This window comes from Dendrobium catenatum, unplaced genomic scaffold, assembly GCF_001605985.2.
Source record: "Dendrobium catenatum unplaced genomic scaffold, ASM160598v2 fragScaff_scaffold_636, whole genome shotgun sequence".
NCBI lineage: Eukaryota > Viridiplantae > Streptophyta > Magnoliopsida > Asparagales > Orchidaceae > Dendrobium > Dendrobium catenatum.
Window position 1 is genome coordinate 740,163 of NW_021319098.1, and position 21,500 is coordinate 761,662.

At 36.5% G+C, this 21,500-nt stretch overlaps 2 protein-coding genes across 2 annotated transcripts; both read right to left on the reverse strand.

Annotated features, from left to right (window-relative positions):
- Nucleotides 1-2,793: 2,793 nt before the first annotated feature.
- LOC110110322 (probable inactive poly [ADP-ribose] polymerase SRO3) lies at nt 2,794-4,610 on the reverse strand. Its single transcript, XM_020841734.2, has 4 exons — nt 3,686-4,610; nt 3,337-3,578; nt 3,113-3,249; nt 2,794-3,019 (listed from the first exon to the last, which is right to left on the reverse strand). Exons 1-4 carry the CDS (start codon nt 4,525-4,527, stop codon nt 2,921-2,923), a joined length of 1,320 nt encoding a protein of 439 aa, XP_020697393.1. The 5' UTR covers nt 4,528-4,610; the 3' UTR covers nt 2,794-2,920.
- A 7,524-nt stretch (nt 4,611-12,134) lies between these two features.
- On the reverse strand, nt 12,135-19,988 carry LOC110110291 (LRR receptor-like serine/threonine-protein kinase HSL2). Its single transcript, XM_020841688.2, has 2 exons — nt 12,724-19,988; nt 12,135-12,624 (listed from the first exon to the last, which is right to left on the reverse strand). The coding sequence occupies exons 1-2, from the start codon at nt 15,341-15,343 to the stop codon at nt 12,260-12,262; spliced, it is 2,985 nt and encodes a 994-aa protein (XP_020697347.2). The 5' UTR covers nt 15,344-19,988; the 3' UTR covers nt 12,135-12,259.
- Between the last annotated feature and the right edge of the window lie 1,512 nt (nt 19,989-21,500).

The following is a 21,500-nucleotide window of genomic DNA, read 5'->3' on the forward strand; positions in this document are numbered from 1 at the left end:
GAAGACCATAACATCGTACTAGGCGAGTTGTTGTTGGAGAAGTACGTATATGGAAATTTTTGTAATGGTAATTTGAGGAATGAGTAGCAATTGAGGTTGGAATGACTAGTTAAACATACCAATAGCAATTGATGAGTTGTGGGAGGAGATTAGTCAGATATTTGTCTTACTATTAACTAGCTTTCACAAATACAAATTCAAATTATTAACTTAGGTAAACTTTCAAATTGTAGGCCAATCCAAAGCTAACCCGATTTCAATGACATCCATTTCATCAGTACAAAACTTTCGAGTAGATCTATACTAAAAATATTGTGATTGGCACAGGTACAAAATCAAGTGAGGTACCCCCACCAATGGTTAACTTAGATGAGGAAAAAATTCCACATTTCAAACATGAGTTTATGTACGCTAATGGTGTTAACTATGAAATTGAAATGACCCCTAAAAGCAATCTACTAGATGATGTAGATGATGCGCCATAGAGTTTAGGCACAAATGCAAGTCCTATGTTAGGTTCAAAGAGATCTAGCAAAGAACATGCCTGATCTTCTAGATGCCCAAAGAAGAAGAGTGGGTAGATAATTTGAATAAGTTATTGATTGAGTCTAATAGAAATGCGGTTGTCTTCAAGGAGATTGTCGACATAGAGAACCTTACACAATGAATAATTGTTTGGTTAAGTTAGGACATCTGGAGAACCTAACTACACAAGCTCTTTTGACAGTTCAAGACGGACAACAAGGATAACAAAGATATATTCATGACTTGGGAAGGGGATTTGCTTACGGAATGGTTTGAGTATGTTGTTAGCTCACATCCCCGTTTCTACGCTTATAAAGTTTGGTTGTAGCTATCACACCATTATTGTGTTATGTCGAATGTTGTAAGAGTTCTATTCCAGAGCAACTTATGTGTGTTGTGCAAGTTGCAATTTTATTTCATGTACTCCTTGTGCCAGCTCCAGTTTTATTTCAAGTACTTCCTATAGCAATCCTTGTTTTCCACTACTTAATAAATTTGTTCACATGGTTCTTACAAATTTTTAGCACAAGTAATGTACAACTACTTTAATTGCGTAGCTATGTCAAACTATTTGCATAGGGTGTACCCGGATGTGTTATGTGAGATGATTGATTTACACATGCAAGTTACTAAGGTCATTGCAAAATAACTCTATCTATTCTAGAAGAGAAAACATCATCGGATGACGTACTACAAATTAGGCTACCAATGTTTGATAAAACATACATGGGTCATCGGTATGTACTTGACGTGCTTGATGGTCATCCAAGAAGAGTGTACCGATACTTCAAGTCACCTTCTGATACTTTCGTGAGTTTGAGGGACCTACTAGTCAGCTATGGGCATTTGAGTGACACCAAAAATATTCTCGCAGCAGAGCAACTTGGTATCTTCCTACGGGGTGTGGCTCATGCTTATAGTTACAGACAGTTGCGTGAATTCTTTCAATGCTAGAAATTATAAGTAGATACTTCAATCTAGTTATGTGTGCTATTGTGTCTTTTGCAGATGAATTCTTGAAGCAAATGTTGAATATGATCCGTTTGTACGTTTGAATGCACAGTTTTACCCTTACTTCATGAATACAGTTGGTGCAATTAATAGAACACATCCCTACGGTATTCAATAATAATTTACATAATCGTTATCATAAGGGTTTTACTTCGTAGAACATAATGGCTGTAGTTTCATTTGATTGGTAGTTTGTGTATGTAGCCTTTGGTTGGGAGGGTTCTATTGTGGATATGTGTGTGCTTAGATGAGCTGTGGAGTAAGGTCTGTTTGGAATGCCCCACATTTGTTATTACTTGGTTGATTCTGGTTACGCAAATATGGATAAGTTGATTGAACCATTTCGATGATATCGATATCACTTGGGTAGCTATCGGTGAAGTACATCTTGAAGATATGTAGTTCATAAAGAGTTATTTAATCACCGATATGCCCAATTGCGCAATGTGGTAGAGATGACTTTTAGAATTCAGAAATAGCGGTTTCAAGTATTGACGCACATGAGATAATTTTCTCTGTGTTTAAGCTGATTTGGTTATTGCATGTACAGTTTTACACAACTTTATAGGTCGATATCATGGGCATGATATATATTTCAATATGCTGAAGATGAAAATGCAGCATGAAAATCAGCATGGCGAAGTTGAATTGTCTTATGCTAACTTACATGCGACAATACGAAAAAAAATTCATGGATAAGCGATAAGGTATGACATCACAACCTATTTGGGGAATGCTCGGTTAAGCATTTTTCTTTGCGTAGAAATATTTCAACTTTGAATACATTTTGTAGTAATTTCATGATCATGATGGAATTACTCTCCCATGCAAGATATATCAAATTCTCTATCATATTGAAGTGTACTATCAAATAGTAATCTATTAGTGTCTAGATCAATATTACTCTATCATAGTGTCATGATCTTTTTCTGCATGTTGTAGTTTATGTTGTACGACCTCATGTTGAATTTATTATGTGGCATGAAGTTATCTTGAATTTATAACAAGCTTATTTATGTAATTCAACACTATTTCTTCATATTTAAATCTCTAACTGGCATAAGTCATGAAATTTGTTGTCAAACAATTTCTCAGGATTTAACATTTGTCATAACAAACAATTTTCAGCATCTAACAGCCTCACTATTTAATAGATTCAGATTTAGAGAATCCCACTAAAATTAAATCCAATCCAATACCAAACAACCCCTTAGGTAAAATATTTAATAAAAAATTGGGGAAAATTGAAATAGAAGGTGAACTAATTAAAACAATTTTGTTTTTATTCCTTTAATTTGAAAAATACATTTGTATGCAAATCAAAAAAGGTAAAAAAGGCTCAACAGCCCAAAGTAGGAACACATTGAACTTTGAATTTATTTTCTTAACGAACCCTGAATCTCCTAATGGTGGAAGTCAGCAACTGGTCACCTGCAATGGACCTCATGTATCTAATAAACATTTCTTTGCTAATCCTTCCCACCTGAAACAAACATAAGAATCTATATGACTTTACGATCCAAATTCCCTAAAGATTTTCTAACAAAAAAAAGAAAAAGAAGGTACTGGAATTTACCTTATATTGATTGTAAAAAATCTCCAAAGCTTGCATTTTGGAAGAAGGCAAGCTTCTTCCAATCTCTGAAAACAACTTACAAAATGGAAGATTTGTCGCAGAAGACAACTTTTGCACTCCCAATGGCTTCTTCAGCCCTATATCCACAGAAATATAAACTAAGAATCTAAAACTGGATTCAGCGAGCTGAAAAAACAAGCTAGAGATTATTTTATTTATCATACCTTTAGAATTTCCTGAAGACTTGAAGCTCACAACAAAATCAGGAATAATACGCGTGTTCATGTGAGTGTTCCACACCACATACCATTTCGGATTCATAATATCATCAACACCAGTATCAAATCCTTCATTGCTGGGATGATCCTGGATGGAACCTGCCTCTACTTTCTCAGATTTTCCCATTATAACTCTGCAAAGCAACAAATGCTTCTCACTATTTTCATCAGCGTCTGATAGCAGAGTACTGCAATGAACATTCAGAAATTTGCTCATCAAAATCACAGTTATTTTACATTACAAACATATACAAATTTGTACCAAAATTATAAAAAAAAAAATGTGATTGATTACCTGTCATAAGGAGAATATGGCGATGAGAGATGAATGCCAAAACCATGGTTAGAAATCCCAAGCTGGGCGCCGTTTGGATGTCTAAAGCCATCAGACAAGATTGCAGAAACATTACTTGTAGACGAACCATACCATCCAAATTTGATATTGGAATTTCCTCGAGCTTCCATTGTTTCTCTCTTTTTAAATTGGAAAGACAAAAGCCGAGAATTGGCTGAGGAACTGGAATGCAAGCATTTATGTATCGAAGTGATAATAGTGTCTGGAATGAATTTTTTGATCCCGGAAAGGAACAATTTTTCCACGACTTTATAAAACTTGTCGTCATCACTCAACAATTTGGTATCTGGCCATCTATTAGACGAGACCTCTGTGTTTTCATCACAGAGGCTTTTCCCGCAGTGAATATGATCTTTCTTGACGATTCCCAAACCCAACGACTCTGAAAGATTTTCTCTTTCATCTACTGGGAAGAAACACCTTCCCTGAACATCAATCCACGCAATCGAATTCCTCTTTCCTGTATTCAGATCGATCCTGGACATTCGAAGAAGGTCGAAAATATAAAACTTTTCATATTCAGCAATCTCCAACCTTGTCTTGCCGGCCAAGAAACCTGCTTTCAATTCTTCGAAGATCTTGTGTGCAAGGTCCACCCAGGTACCTTCAGAGAAAAGCAAGAACCTGGAAGGAACCCCGCTCTTCTTGAAGTTGCTGAAACCGCGAGCCAACTTCTCATTGGGAAGGAAAGAAGATGAAAGATCCGATCTTTGGATCGGAAACGCGTCAAACTGTGCTCTCCCATTCCCGGCCGTGATTTCCGAAGTAATCGAATGCTCCATTATCTGAATTCGTTCGGCAGAAGCAGATGTTCTTTTAAAACGGCGATGTAGAGGGTCTCGCAGCGTTCTCCCAGCGTTGGATTCTGCCGCCTCGCGTTTACTCTATTTATAAAAATTTCAATTGAAAGACAACAAGATAAGATAACGTTGTCGGTCAGCCACTCCTGGAAAGGGCCAAAATATTCTAGAAAATCACGGAAATACCATTATGAGAATATGCTTCTTCTCTAAGTTTCCATCTGGCTCTTTCAAATATCTTATCCCTAACTATTTTCTAATAATAACAAACTATGAAGTGTGGCGATGTATTTTAATTATTAGTTCATATAAAATATTATCTCATCCATGACATTTATTATTATTTTTTTATAAATATTTTGTCTTGATATGTAATAAAATTACTGATTGTAGGACATAGTTGACTTTTCTTTCTTGTCGATGAGAAGGTTGACTTTTGTTTTTTTTTTTCTTGAACAAGCAAGATTGCCGCCATTGAGAACTGAGAGACTTGGGGATTAAGCCACGGGAAGGAGAGATTTTGAAGCAAAACACAGGAAGAGGAAGAGGAAGAGGAAGACGAAGAGGAAGAGGAAGAGGAAGGTGAGTTGGGCTATCTGTTATCTATTTCTTAATTATATAATTTTTATTAGCAAAATTTTTTTAAATATTCAATAAGCCATAATTGTGGTAAAAATAATATGGAAAAGCATACACAAGCTGCTGCGTATTGTTATGCATAAAATATTTTATAATAAATAGCCAAATATATTAACTTCATATGGACTCTTGCATCATTATTTGTCTGCACACGTGCTTAGTTCAGCTAAAACTTGCTTCTTAAGACAGAAGAGGGAAATGAATGGCTAATATAGCATTGCTTTTGGCCAAAGCAAAGGAACAAAAAAGACCCAAAGGGGGAAAATGAGCAAAATTCGGAAAGCTAATCAAATTAATGTTGATTTAAAAAATTTTGATCTATTTTAAGATAAGTATAATATATTAATGATTAATATTGTACGCATTTTAAAATAATTTGAAATATTTTGAAGTCCATTGTCTCCGTTTTTTAATCATAATTTTTCCAAACATAATAGATGATAACAAGTAAGTAGGGGTGTCAATATTTAACATGATCCGAAAATCCGATCTGAATATGACCAGAAAATTCTAGGTTATGATCAAACTGTTTGAGATCGAAATGGGGAGGGTTTGGGATTTCAATCAGTTTGTAAAATGGGGTTGGGTTTCGGGTTGACCCAAAAACCCGAAACCAACTCAGATTTGACCCGGAAACCTCTTTGTCGCTCTCCGGCACTCGTCTCGCGTGAGTCAGAGTCGCGTCACATTTGGACTTAGCCCGTGCTACGACGCTTGTCTCATGTGAGTTGCATCGCATTCAGACTCGGCTCGCATCACATTCGGATTCAGCCACGCGCCCTAGCGGCCAGCAACTTCTTCTGGGTCGGGATTCAATTGAATAAGTGCTCAAATTTAAGGGAGTTGGCTGAATAAGCACACGAATAGAAGAAACTCCCATTGCCACCGTTGGATTTACGAAATATGGCTGAATAAACATGCAAATTGAAGAAAGCTCATGTCGAGTCGATTGCTTACGGGTTGGGTTAGGTTGACCTAAACCTAGACCAGGTTGGGTTCATGTTGGGAAAAGTGACCCGATTTTTAAACCGAGTTGGGCTTGAGTCAGGTTAAAGTCATATTGGACCCGAACCTGATCCGTGGACACGATTTGACACCCCTTCAAGTAAGGTCAAAATATTCTAAATAAAACTTTGATTATGATCATGAGACTCGAGCTCTTTAAATATATTTTGAGATGAGTATAATACATAAATAAATAATGTTATAGTAAACTAAAAAAATCTAAAGATTTTGAAAATATTAATCAAATTATCCCAAATAAAATCTTAATTTGACAGATGAGCCGTTTTCATATGGAAAAAAAAAAAATAGTTCAGCAAGGTTTGAACAAAATAAGAAAATGTAGGTAAGAGATATTCAAGAATTAAGTTGGTGGACTTTATGGATTCTATTTGAAATCAACGTCAACTCCGTAGATCGAACACGTGTTAAATGAATCTCTCACACAAAGGGTTATTTTTTCTATTAGTATCTTCATCTCCTTATATTTGTTTTGTTCCAAGTAAAAGGAGATTGAACGACTAAACAAATAATAGGGATAAATTTATATTTTTATATTTTTTTATTATGTGATCGCTAAATAAAAATATAAGATAAATCAAAAACAAAATTTGTATGAATCTATGAGATGATCTAATTATATTCATAGTCCAAAAAGGATCAAAATATTTGTTAAAACATAAAAAAGGAGATAAATATGCGAAGATGTTATGCTTTGTTCATTGAGAGATGAGAAAAAATTAATTACCACTTATGAAGTTAGGTGAAGCCAGATAAATCTCCTATATAATATAGTGAACAAAATAGAAAGCATGCAGCCTCTTGATATCAATGGCCAGCTGGGAGGAAATAAGCTTCTCTCTAATCTTCTCCTCTTACGATATCGAAGAATTGCTCAAAAATCGATATTTCTTTCTTCTCTTTTCTTTCTTTTCTTCTACGATAATAACCCAAGTTTCTTCCTCCCTTCTATTTCACCAAAGCATTCTCTCCCCCTTGCAATATTTTTCTTCTTCGTATTCGACGAATGCAAAGAAAATCCTCGACGAGATTATTTATTGATGAAATTTTATATCAATTTGGAAAGTTTAATAACCTCACACTCAAGAAAATAACATCCCATAAATCACCCAAAATTAATTAAAAATTATTCTCTTTCTATAAATGACTCACATCAAATCTCAAAGAAGATCTGTCATATCTAATAAAATAAATAAAAGATTATCTCATAATATTTTCTCCCAAAACTATAAAGCAAATCTCTATTATATATAGTTAAAAGATTATATGTTATATTAAGAAAGCTTTAATATATTTAGTAAATAAGTAGATCGAGATCTCTCGAGTCTTCCTAGTCCACATAGCTCTCTTAACAATTCTTTCACAATACTCCCTCTCATGCTTTGCTTGCCATATACGCTCAAAAATGCCCTTATATATATATATATATATATAATTTTCTCAATTTAAACATTTTTTTTAGTTATGAGTTGAAAATATTTAATTATTTTTAATGCATATAATATTTTTAGAAATATTTTAAAATAAATTCAACAAAATTTGAAATCATTAATAATAAATAACAATATCTAAATTAAATTTATTTACATTTTTTTCTTGGAATTATTTTAAATAATTGGCGAATCTAAAGAAATTTTTTAGTTAAAAAGTTTTTAATTTAAGAATCTTTTTTACTGGAAAGATTCTTTTAGTCAGAAAGCTGATGCAAACGAAGCCTAATTTTTGAAATCTTCAGGCAAAGAGCTTTCTTATTATTGGAACAGATAGTAGAGGAGCTCTCAAAATTAGAATTAAACCTTCTATCATTTTTCTCTTTCCAAACATGAAAGACAATTCAACAAATGATAAGGTAATAAAAATTTTTAGAATATTTTATAGGGCTATATATGTAGCTTATCAATATAGTCAATATCGTGATCTCTGTATTTCTGCTAATTAAGGAAAAAATCTAATGGAACTTTTGATCTCTAAAAAAATAAAAATAATTAGAATTTAGGTTATTTAATCAAAGTGGCTTGTGAGTTATCGAGCCAAGCTTCATTAAATTTAACCACGATATTATATAATATGTGAGATGTAATTAAAGTTAAACTCTTTTTTACTTAGACCAACTTTGATTCAGGTTTTTGATTACATTGATAACCAGCTCCTTTTGTCCAAATGGGAAAAGAACTTCTGCTGGCTTACGATTGGCTGCACTGTGTACCACCTTTGGAGAGAAAGGAACAACCGGAAATTTGCTAACAAATGGAATTCTATGGAGAATATTACCATTACTATCAAAAACGCTATACGGGTCAAAACATGTAGCTGGAAGCATTTTCATCATCTTATTGAGAAATTTCAGTTCTACTGAAATTTTGGGTGTTCTGTTGTCAGGCTGGGGCGGGAGCATTCTCTTAGCTGTTTGTTCCCGTTGATGTTTTGGTTTTGTAATTGCTGGGTTGTATTGTTTTAGTTTATGATTGGCTCTTTGTTAGGTTTGATTGAGTTGAACTCTTTGTCTTTGTTAGTCTTTGCTTTATTGTAAGTCTTTATGTATCTTTTTCATCTTAATAAAATGGGCTATGCCCCGGTTCTTCCAAAAAAAAAAAAAGTTATTAAAGTTAAAGTTCATGGCCTAATAAACTAGCTCAACCCGCGAGTTCATTAGTAAGATGAATATGAGCGACCTCATGAGCGGCTCGTCTCACTTACGCCCATATACCCAACTTAATTATCTCTTTCCTTTTACTCCACATTTTTTATTTCCCAATCAATTTCAGGGAGGAAGTAGAGGGAAGAAAATAGGAAATCATGAATAATAAAATATTATTCACACACTTCAGTGTTTACATAATTTTGGTGTGTATGTGTGTGTGTAAGTAAAGAATGTATGTTAAATGTTGGTGATATAGCTGATTATATGCAGTTGTAATACTCCCCTCAACGTGTACTATATATGTTCTTGATGGACATTTTAGACATTAGTGTTGAGAAAGGTTCACGAGATAGAGGTTTGATAAATATTTCAGCTAGTTGATGTGAGGACCGAATTGGCATGAGCTTGATGAAACTATCGGTGACTTTGTCTCGAATGAAGTGGCACTCAACTTTGATGTGTTTAGTTTGTTCATGAAAAGTTGTGTTAGTGACTATATGAACAGTAGCTTGATTATCACAAAATATAAAAGTTAGAGTTTTTTTGTGTAGCTCTCTAAATCTTTTAAGAGTTGAGCTATCCAAGTTAATTCACTAATTGTTGTGGCAAGCGCATGATATTCTACTTCGACTGAAGAGCACGAAATAGTGTTTTATTTTTTTTAGATTTTCAAGATACTAATTACTCTCCTAGAAAGATGCAAAAACTACTGACAAATTTTCTAGTGTATGGACTAGATCCTCAATCCTCAGTCTGCATTTGAGAAACTTTGAGCTTAAGTTTTGGAAAAATAATTAAATTCAGTATCCTAGTATAGATTTGAGAAAAAAAACATGAAAGTTAGCGACTGCAAGATGTGGTGTATGCGGTTGGGCCAAAAATTGACCAAACTTGTGAATAACAAAAGTTATGTCGGGTCTTGATAATGTAAGGTATAGTAACCGTCCAATGAGGCGCTTGTATTGTTTCGCATTTGGTAGGATATCAATCTCCATTTGTTGCATTGAGGTGGCTCCGAGGGTCCATTGGAATGATGCTGGGTTTACAAGAAAACATACCTACATCTTCTAAGAGTTGTGATGAGGTATAATGCCTTTGTGAGAGAATGATACTCATGCTTTATCATGCGATCTCAACCCCAAGAAAATATTTGAGACTGACGAGATCTTAAAGGTTGAATTGTGAATTGAGAAACTTCTTAATAAGATTTATTGCTTCATTAAATGGTCTTGCAACAATAATATCATCGTCATATACCCAAAAAAAATGTTGAGGTTAGAATTAGTTCCAATAGTAAATAATGAATAATTTGATTTTGATTGTTTAAAACCAAACCTTATAAGTGATTGAGAGAATTTTTTCTACCATTTTCGTGAAGCTATTTGAGCCAATATATGTATTTATAGGCAACATGTCAGTTTCTTCTTCTGCTGATAAACCTCCCCCTTATTGACGTACTCGCGAGGTTAGTTCAAATAAACTTATTCAACTAAATCCCTGTTAAGAAAGCATTATTCATATCCATCTAGATCAAGTTCCAATTATGATTGACAATAAATATTGTTAATAAAATTTTAATGTTTTCCATTTTGGCGACCGATGAATATGTTTTTCCAAATTATATCCCTTCTTGTTGTGGGTGTCCCTTCGAGATAAGCCGAGCTTTGTGCTTATTAATAGAGCCAACATGATTATACTTAATTTTATAATCTTTTTTTTTTTAACCCACAGAGGGGCAATCCATTACTAAAATTGATTACATGCCTTAAGGAGAAGTCAGCTCTCTAAAAGGACAAAACCTACGAACCGACGTTCAACCAATACAATAAAGCAAAAGAAAACAATCCAACAAAAACAAAGCTAACACAACATGAAAGGAAACCCAAATCTCCGAGCCAACCAAAAAAGCACCAGCAAAAGAAACTCAACGGTCAAGTTCACCCAGCCACATGGACTCGATCTGGCAATTCTGCTTCCACCTAGTAGCAAGGAAATGACCATCCATTGGCAGTAGAAAGCCACACCATCCAACTGAAAATCTAATCATAGAGGAAACCACACTAACCACCAAGATTGTCAACACCAAGCCAACCCAGGGTTAATCATAATTGCCTCATCATAGTCCACATATCAACAGCAAAGCCAAGCCAAAATAATCACAGAAAGAAATTACTTTTTCTCTTAGCTTTACTTTTAGATCTCTTTCGAGCATCAAATAAATCCATTTACATCCAATAGCATGCTTTCCATGGGGCAAAAGTGGCTACAGTCCAAATATTATTTATTTCCAAGACATTAAGTTCATCTTTCATCGCTCTGTCATTTATTTATTTAGTCGACTTGATGATAAAATTGTGGCTCAAAATTCGATGAAATAATTAAAATATAATATGTATATGAATGAGAAATAGACTTATATTATAGATAATTACATAAAGCATATTTATTATTGGATTTACAGTGTTGGTTGTCGAAAGTGTTATTTTTGTTTGTATTATGCCAAGTGAGGAATATATAATGATGATCTTGAAGATAAGAAGGTTTTGTGTTTCTTATGGAATATGCCTTTTAGGAATTCATTGTGGCATATATAATGCATATTGGAGATGAAAATTTAGAGCTTTGATTCACACAATCTTAATGGAAACAACAAGATTTAGGCTATCCATCAATGTTTTTCCAAGGGAAACTTTTCATTTTATAGAAATGGTCGTCATCATTTCGTCCAAAGTGTGAAGAGCTTTCTTCTATCCTGTTGTACTAGCTAGGCTAAGATTCATAACCTTTCATTGGCTTGTTAGACTCCTATAGGTATTTTTAAGATTGCTAGCTATTGCCCCCTCACAGTTGACTCTCTCACTGCAAAAAAAAAAAAAAAAGTCTTTAGTATGTGTCCAAGTGCAAAATTGCTCTACCTTACCAGATGTAATTTTTGTTTATATTACTGGCTCTAATTACACTCTTAAACTCGACTGTGATTCTTTCATCCATTCTTTAAAATAGGTGTAATATAAAAATGAATGAATCAATTAACAACATATTATACTCATCTTGATATAATTAAATTTAAAAATTTTAAATTTATCATGATCAAAAGAATTGGCTGAGCAATTTTTTTTTCTTGACAGGCATTTTAAAATTTGATATTCTATGATTTATCATAGATAAAAAAAATTGAGTCTATTGAATTTATTTTAATATAAAATAATATATAAATTTAAACTAAACTTTTATATGTTATACTCGCATCAAAACCCAAAAGATTTTATTCAGCAAGAAACGGATTTTACATGAATTTGATTTCAGTACTGCAGCATTTAAAAAGTACAAAATTTCTGTTTAAAAATAGGACCTTCATTAATCCACGCAACAAGAAAAAGAAAATAGCGAGATATAAAACAAGAAGTTCGATCACTGTTTCTGATAAGCAGAGAGCAAGAAGCTGACATCCCTGTGATCTCTAAGCAGGTCCACAACTCTTCTCATGGAAGGCCTGTTCATGGGGAAGGCGGAGGTGCAGAGTATCCCTACATGCAAAACCCTCACCATCTCCTTGTACTGGCTCGCCGAGCATGGCTGCAGCCTATAGTCCATTAGAAACCTCAAATCTTCCTTGGTCGAATGAGCAGCAATGGAGCTTGTAACCCACTTCACTATATCTTCGTTCTCCCCGAAAGAAGGATCAATAGCCTTCTTTCCTGTTACCAGCTCCAGCAACACAACGCCGAAGCTGTATACGTCTGATTTCTCCTTCACCTTCAGCGTGTATGCATACTCTGCATCGTTCAATGCACACAAATTGTAATTTTTGCCAAGAAAATGCATTATATAAATATATATTTTTTTATTTTTTTTTATTTTATTTTTTTTCAAACCTGGAGCGATGTATCCACAAGAACCCGCCACATGGGACATGAATTGCTGGCTTAGCGAGTCACCGCTGCACGTGTTCAAGCCCAAAAACCGAGCGAGTCCGAAATCTCCCACGTGCGCGGTAAAGTCGGCATCAAGCAGTATATTGCTCGGCTTCACGTCGCGGTGCACGATCGCCGGCACACAATCGTGGTGCAGGTACGCCAAACCCTGAGCCGCGCCTAGTGCAATCCTAGCCCTCCGTTCCCAATCCAACGGTTCACCGCCTATCTTTCCCCCATGCAACGCTTCGGCAAGACTCCCGTTTTCCATATAATCGTACACGAGTAACTTACATTCCTCCGCGGAGCAGTAGAATAGAAGCTTCACGATATTTGCGTGCCGCACACTCCCCAATGTTTCCACTTCCGCCCGAAATTCTAGGTCTTCAACTGCCCTACCTGGCCCACGCCGCCCGGTCCATAGACGTTTCACAGCCACAACCTGGCCCGTTTTCAGCCCAACTTTGTAGACCCGACCCGACCGTCCCGAACCCACTAAATTCCGTTCAGTTAAATGGTCAAAAATCTCCGATTCGTTAAATCCCACGCGCTGAAACGATGTTAACTTCCACGTCGATGTTGTCTTACCCAAATTCCCGCCCTCCTTCCACTCTTGCCGGCGGTGATGGCGACGACGGCGGAGCAACAACGAGGCAACAAGAAGCGCGGCGGCGCTGAGAATAACAGCTGCAGCTATAAAGCAAGAAGCACGGGCGGAACGGCTTATGGCTATCCCGGCCAGAGATGTGCAGCGAGGGAACTGCTCGGTACTTACAGCGCTGCAGAGCCCGGGATTATCTGAGAAAGCCCCAATTGACGCCTGAGTATATAGATCGGCCGGGATTTCTCCGGTGAGATTATTTCCGGAGAGATTTAGGGCGTTTAGTTTGAGCACAGCAAGCTCCGGGGGGATCCCACCTGACAGTCTGTTTCCAGAGAGATCCAGGTAGGTGAGTACGACGAGTTTTCCGATGCTGTTCGGGATTTCACCAGAGAACTGGTTTCTTGACAGGTTGAGCTCGACGAGGGCCGGCCATGAGCCGGCCGGAATGCGGCCGGAGAGCATGTTGCTCTGCAGATTAAGCTGCTGAAGCTTTGAGAGGCCTGCAATGCACAGAGGTAGATCACCGGAGAGTTGATTTTCACTGGCATCAATTACCGTAAGCTCTGATAACTGGCAGATCGCCGATGGAATCGTACCGGAGAAATCATTTTCTGCGATTATGAGTTGAGTAAGGTTCCGCAAGGTGAAGAGCACAGGCGGCAGAGATCCATTGAATCTGTTGCCGCGAAGTTCGATTAGGTAGATTTTGGGAAGGCTCCAGAAACTATCCGAAATCCTTCCCGAGAAGTCATTGTTTTGAATTCGGACATAAAAGAGGCTCTTACATTCACCGAGGCTCGACGGAAGCTCGCCGGATAAATAGTTATCGAAGGCAACAAGCCTTTGCAGTGCTCGCCTGGCACATAAATCGGGGGGTAGCTTTCCGATGAGCCGATTCGTGGATACGTCGAAGTGCTCGATATCAGAGTACAGACCGAGCGCTGCAGGGAGTTCGCCGGAGAAGCTATTATTGAAAAGCTTCAGCTCAACAAGATTGGGGTTCAGGGCGAGAACCGCCGGAATCTTCCCATTAAAGAAGTTATCATTGAGCCCGAGCGAGATCAGATGCAATCCGGCCAACTTATCCGGCAGTCTCCCAGTTAAATTGTTTTCTGAGACATCGAAATAGCGCAGTGAAGTCAGATTTCCCAAAATCTCTGGAAGGTCACCGGAGAGTTGGTTTTCATATAACTCTATTTGGTTGATGCTTGCAAGCCGTCCGATACTCTCAGGAATCGTCCCTGTAAGCGCATTGTGGGAGAGATCAAGGTTCCGCAGCTTAGCTAGATTTCCAATCGACTGTGGAATTTGGTCTGCGAGGTTACAGAATGTGAGCCAGAGGGCTTCCAGCTTGGTAAGATTCCCGATCTCCGGCGGTAGCGGAGCAGGGGAGAACGGATTTAGTGCAAGATTGAAGTGGGTGAGCTCAGTAAGATTGGCGAGAAAGCGTGGTATCGTTCCCGATAGAAGGTTTCCATAGAGATCGAGCACCCGGAGCGCTGGAAAACTACTGCCGAATCCAGGGAGTATTGGACCGGAGAAGTTATTTTGTGAAAGATCCAGATGAATGAGCTCCGGGAACACCGCGGCCGTCTCGGGCAGGAAGCCAACAAAACAGTTGGAGGAGAGGTCGAGATGGTGGAGACGAGAGCAGAGGGAGAAGGAAAAAGGGAGGAGAGAGCCGTTGAGGAAGTTGCCGCCGAGAATTAAGCGGCGGAGGGTGTGGATACGGCAAAAGGAGGCGGGGAAGCTACCGGAGATGCCAAGCCCTTCGAGCACGACGGCGATGACTTTTCCGCCGGCGTTGCACGTAATGCCGGTCCAGTTGCAGGGGGAGGTGGAAGGGGACCAATCGTCGAGGTGGCCGACGGGGTCGGCTAGATCGGCTGCCTTGGCACTGAGAAGCGTACGGGAGTCAAAAGCGGCTTTGGTCGCCGGCAACGGCAGAGCGAAAAACAGGAGAAGTAGCCACGGCATTGTAGGAAGGGAATTGGAAACATAAAAAAGAGCGAAGAGGAGAAAGACGAGAGAAGTTTGGGCGCGGCGCGGTGAGTGAGAAGGGGGAAATGCGAATAATAACTGCAATCAAGGCAGAGGAAGAGTATGGTCACGTGGAAAGGCATTGCCTGGCTGGGCGTAGTGTGGTTAGTGGCGGATGATACTGGAAACCCATTTAACTTGTCGATTTTCTTTTTCGATTAAAGATTATAATTTAATTGTTTTTGACTTTTGAAGCTTTAGCCTTTAGGGATTTGGCAGTTTGCTAAACAGTTTACGGGGGTGGGTCGGATGCGAATTACATGTCGTTTGCTGCTCCCCGTCATCAATCAGTGTAATTAGTGTTGCTCTAGCGGAGAAAATTGTTTATTTAAAATTAAATTTTAAATCACATATTTTTAATTTATAATTTATTATTATTAAAAAAATAAAAAATCTGTTATTGAATTGAGGCTGTGTCGCTGTTATTTTGATTTCAGTACTAACATAAATTTGAATTAAAAATTTTAAATTTACCATCTTATTATCATCAGCTTTTTAATATATCCATCATCATTTAATCATTATAATCAAATTATTATTCCACACCATCATTGTCTGGCTAATCCATGAGAGATTAAATAAGTGTTCTACGAGTTTAAACCGGCGAGTTGACTCCTTTATTAAAAAAAAAAAAAAAATCAAGCTATTGTAACAAAATTAATGAGGAATTAGAGGAAAATAATTTAAAAAATGCTTAAAATAAAGAAAAAAATATAAGTTTTAAATAAGCAATAATTTTATACGCAAAATTTTCAACTCTAATATATTTAAGTATATTTATATTTACATTTTTTAAACTAATCACTTCACAAGAAGTTAATGAGTTGAATCAAGAATATCTTAATTTTGATTTATCAGCTCATTGGTTCGACTCAGGTGAGCTCTGTATGACTCATTAGTTTGCTTGACTAAGTTACACTACTAATATATAATTCCAAAAGTAAACCGATTTATATACAAATATACTATTTTAGTTGGAGCAATCTTTAAAGACTTTGGATTAATTTTTTTTTTTAAATAAATCATAATTATTACTGGTTTGTGATTTTCCCGCACACCAAATAAGAAAGCAGCTAAACTATTTACTCTCTTTTGTGTTTCTATTTCTCTGTTTTAGCAGCTTGATTGCATAATTAATGTTAATTATGCTTAGTCTAATAATGATTAGTTCTTATAGGCCAGCCACGACTTAAAGATAGGGGGTGTCAAAATGAATATTTGAGTTGTGTTCAAATCCAATCCAAAACTAACCCACCCTCAATTGATCCGACCCAAATTTGACCCAAGATTACACAAACTTGTCCGAAATCTAAACCCAGACCCGACCCACCCTAAACCTGGGTCAACCTGACCCAACACGCTAACCAAATTGGCCGAAACAAGCACCAGAGGTCGAGGCAAAAACAAGTGCGAGGCGAGTGGGTGTGACCTTGCGACGATGCGAGTGCAAGCAATTGCGATCATGCAAGCGCGAACATGATGGGCGGCGAGCTCGACGGAGCAGGCAATCAGTAGGCGAGCAAACTGCGATTCGGATGCATGTCAATTTCGGATTGATTTCGTGTTTTCGGGTTGACCGGAACTAGACGTGAAATTGGAAATGGGTCAGCATGAATCCAACTCGTTTTCGGATTGATGTCTTTCATTCTGAAAAGCTCAATCGGCACACAAACCGTTGTTGGAATTCCAACAATTCATGATAAAGGTATGACAGGAACTTCATAACATCAAAAGCTATGACATCTTCCCTCCGATGAAGGTGGCTACCATACCAGTCCAAGGAGGAACTAAGACGGTGAATTGAACTGTAAGGAGACCACAAAGGAATTTCTATGCCAACCCTAAACTGAAATTCTCATCTCTGACGATGAACAGGTACTTCGACAGCACTCATTTCTCTGATTCGGACTACTTGACGAAGAAAAGCTTCAACTGGAACATTTCCAAATAGGAATGTTTTGATGAAATAAAGGATAATTTATGCTCTGCTCCTATTTTTTACATGTGGCTGACGCCCTTAGTATAAATGTTAAGTCAACTTGCCTTGTTACATAGGCATGAAAGAATTTCAGGAGATATATGCCATGGATAGCAATTTCTCTAACAATAGAGTGCAATGCACTAATCAATTACCTACACAAGACTACTACATAAAGCATGGCATGTATATAAAGGGAATCAATTGTGCATTACCAAAACTTCTCGCGGGTAGCAATTGATCGAAGAAATTCGTTTTCTCATCGATGATTATTCCAAATAATGGGATGGAGTTCATGAATGAGCTTAATTTACATCTAATTCTATGACAATTCAGTCAACATAAATGATGTGGTGATCATCGGAAGAATCGGACCTGCTTGAAGGGAATTCCCAATCCAAGGGAACAAAGACAAGAACTAAGCTTCAAAAGAGAATAATATTCATCATATCCTTCTTACTACAATAATTTGCTAAGGCTAATAGGAATATTCTAGAAACTATTACTAAGCTAGTCCTAAGAAGCATTTTTAAGAACATTCTAAAAACTAGTAAGAACAAACTTAAATAAACTACTCATAAGGAATACTATAACTAAAATGCTCCGCATCAAGGAACGCCGCCTTTCAGCATAATAAGCACCAAAGTCCCTAATCATACTATGGATTCACCCAAAAGTCAGAGTAAACTAATTGCAGACATGGCCACCAACTTCAAAAACAAGCTCTCTACGAAACAGGCAGATTTTCACTAGAGCCTACCTTCATAAACAACAATTTTCTTGCAGTAACAATTTTTGAAGCAGAAGCCCCGGAAATGAGGACTCTTCTCAATAGCCAAACAGATCAATGATAACGCTTAGATCATTACCCTTCCACCTGAATCGAACATCTCTCCTGCTTTCAACACCCTAAACATCTACACTTTAGCACTTGCCGGATAATGGAGTCACAGACGTCACCAAACTTTGTGCCCAAAATTCTTCCGGAGAAGAGAAACAATGCAATAGAATTCTGTTGCAATCCAACTAAGAAAGCCGCCAGAATTTTAACATTCTATTTACTACTTTATTTTATCTATTTTTAATAACTTAATGGCATAATTACTATTAAGTATACTTCATCCAATGATAATTAGCCTGCCACAAATCTTGAATACCCAATAAAATGTGAATAAGAATGGTTTGCAACATTTTTCTGGTTGCCTATTGCTATTTCTGATTTATAATCATCTATTTTCTTCCGCTTTCACCTTCCCATCCATCGATCATGTGTCAATTACTCAAAATTAACAGCTTGGTTAAGATAAGAATAATTTCACATAATAAAATAAAGAGTCTAATCCTTTTCGGATGAGCGCTTGTGGGGTATGCAAATATGCAATCGGTAAGAGGCCTTTCTAAGAAAGTTTTCATATGGCTGTTAAGTGGCTATGGAAACTAAAGAGTATATTTTGAAACACACAGAAAACGATGTAAGGGATTATGTTTGTAGTTTGAAAGTAGAAGAAAATTATTTATTTCTTTCAAATTCACACTCCCCCCCACAATAAAACGTCAGAACTGCCACTTTCAGGAGCATCTAAGAACAGATTTACATGTTCCAGCACATAATGGGATTCTCGAGGTGTGTTTGGCTGAAGTGAATAAAAATTATGCAAATTAAAGGCTTTGACATGCTATGAAACCATAGATATGATATATATAAAACATTCTTTTCACCTTTTTAACATCCAAAGAAGTCCTAAAGTTATTTAATTTTTATTTGGACATTACTGAAGGGCTCATTTGGGTGATTGCAGAAAGAAAAAATTGTTATTGTGTGGATTTTTTTTTTTTAAAGGGGATAGAAGATTATGATGTAACGAGCCAGATTCAGGTTGACCCAAAACCCAAAATTATCTCAAATCAACCCAATTGTCATTTGGATTTAGGTCAAATGAATCATGTTAAGATTAAATTGGTTGTTTCCGGGTTAAACACGTTATATTTGAGATAAACATATCACGTTGATCTAAAAAAATTACAAAATTCATGTAATAAACAAGTCAAATGGGTTAGATTTGGATTAGGCTGGTTCGATTTGAATCGCGTTCTTGTAAAACATTTTGACCAATATGATAAATAGACAAGCTTGGATCGAGTCAACATCAAGTTAGATTTGAACCCGACCCACCAACTGATATTGACACCCATACGGCCATACACGATGCACAAAACAATTATATTGAATAGCCAAAAAAACACAAGTCAAAATATTATCACAATAAACTATTATCTTAACTTTGACACTCAGTATACAATGGATTAATTAAATTAAAAGAAAATTGAAAGAAAAAAAAAATAAAAAAATGATAACAAAACCAACAAATCCTCAAGTTGATGATGCCAAAACCTCAAAAAACAAATTGTTAAATCCACAGACAAAATTATATAATGCCAAAACATAGGCTATCTGAATTATTCAAAATTTCAAAAATCCAATCAAAGATCAAAGTTATATACAAAAGATATTGATTAAATTAATAATAAAATATAAATTAATGAATAAAGAAGGCATACTTATCCTTACTATAATTAAAACTAATTTATAATTACAACAACAACAACAATATCAAGCCTTTATCCCACTATATGGGGTCAGTTACATGAATCCTTTTTCGTTGTGTCCGGTTAAAAGTCAATTCTCATTTAAATCTAATAAACAAAGATCATTTCTAATATTTTCTAACCAAGTCTTTTTAGGTCTACCTCTACCTTTCTTATAAGTCAATTCTAATACCTCAACTTTCCTAACCGGGCCATCGAAAGGCCTCCGTTTAATGTGACCAAACTATCTAAGGCGACTCTCTCTAATCTTATCTTCCACTGGAGCTACTCCAACCTTTTCACGTATATGCTCATTTCGTATTCTATCTCTAAGGGTCAAGCCACTCATCCACCTAAGCATCCTCATCTCTGCAACACTTAACTTAGTATTATGCTTCTCTTTTAATGGTCAACATTCGGCACCATAAAGCATTGCAGGTTCACCACCATTTTATAGAATTTTCCCTTAAGTTTGAGGGGGACTTTTCTATCGCACAATAAGCCCAATGCATTCCTCCACTTCAATCATCCAACTTGAATTATGTTAATAATATCCCCATCAATTTCACCATAACTCTGAATAATAGATCCAAGATATCTAAAACGCGTACTCTTATTAATGACTTGATCGCCCAAAGTCACAATCCTCTCACTAGGTCTATTGCTACTAAAATTACACTCCATATATTCAGTTTTAGATCTGCTCAAGCGAAAACCATTAGACTCCAAAGTTGACCTCCATAATTTAAATTTACCTTCAACTCCCTCTCTAGTCTTATCAACAAGAAGAATATCATCAGCAAAAAGCATACACCAAGTTACATCCTCTTGCAAATGTCTAGTGAGAACATCCATGACTAGAGCAAAAAGATATTAAAACTAATTTATAATTAAAAAAAATAAATCAAGATTTGGTCATAAAAAATAATGGGCCTAGAAAATATGAAAATGATCTATTTAGCGACTTTGTTGCTTGGTTATACTGCTCAGATTCGGCCTATGAGAAACAGAGCCAAAATGAATCGAATTTGGTGAATGCTGCAGCATTGCCCCCAAGAAATAAGAACTTCTGTACCGTCATTTAATATGAAGGTTGATAAATACATTCAATTGGAAAAGAAAAGTTCATCAGATATAGTATCTATCAAGTCTCACCAAGGTCAACAGATATTGGAAACTTCTGTAACGTTATCTAGCATGGAAGTTGATCATCAACAAGCATATATAGCAGCAGCCACTACGGTATCAGATTGTTATTCAAATTCAATCAGCACAGATATCAGAAATCGTTGCATTCATTCGGGCAGCAGAGATGCGTCCCCCTTAGTTGAATGATATTATCTATTGCTAGCAATAATTGTCATGGTGCCTCAAATTTGGCCATGGCAATTTATGTGGCACTTCATTACAAGTTCACATGAGGGTTGGTTTGGTACCTTAATTCAAACTTTACTTTCTTTTACTACTAATGGTGTGATTCAAGTGTTTTTGGGAGGCTAACTATAATTCACCTTTCATCTAATTGAAAAC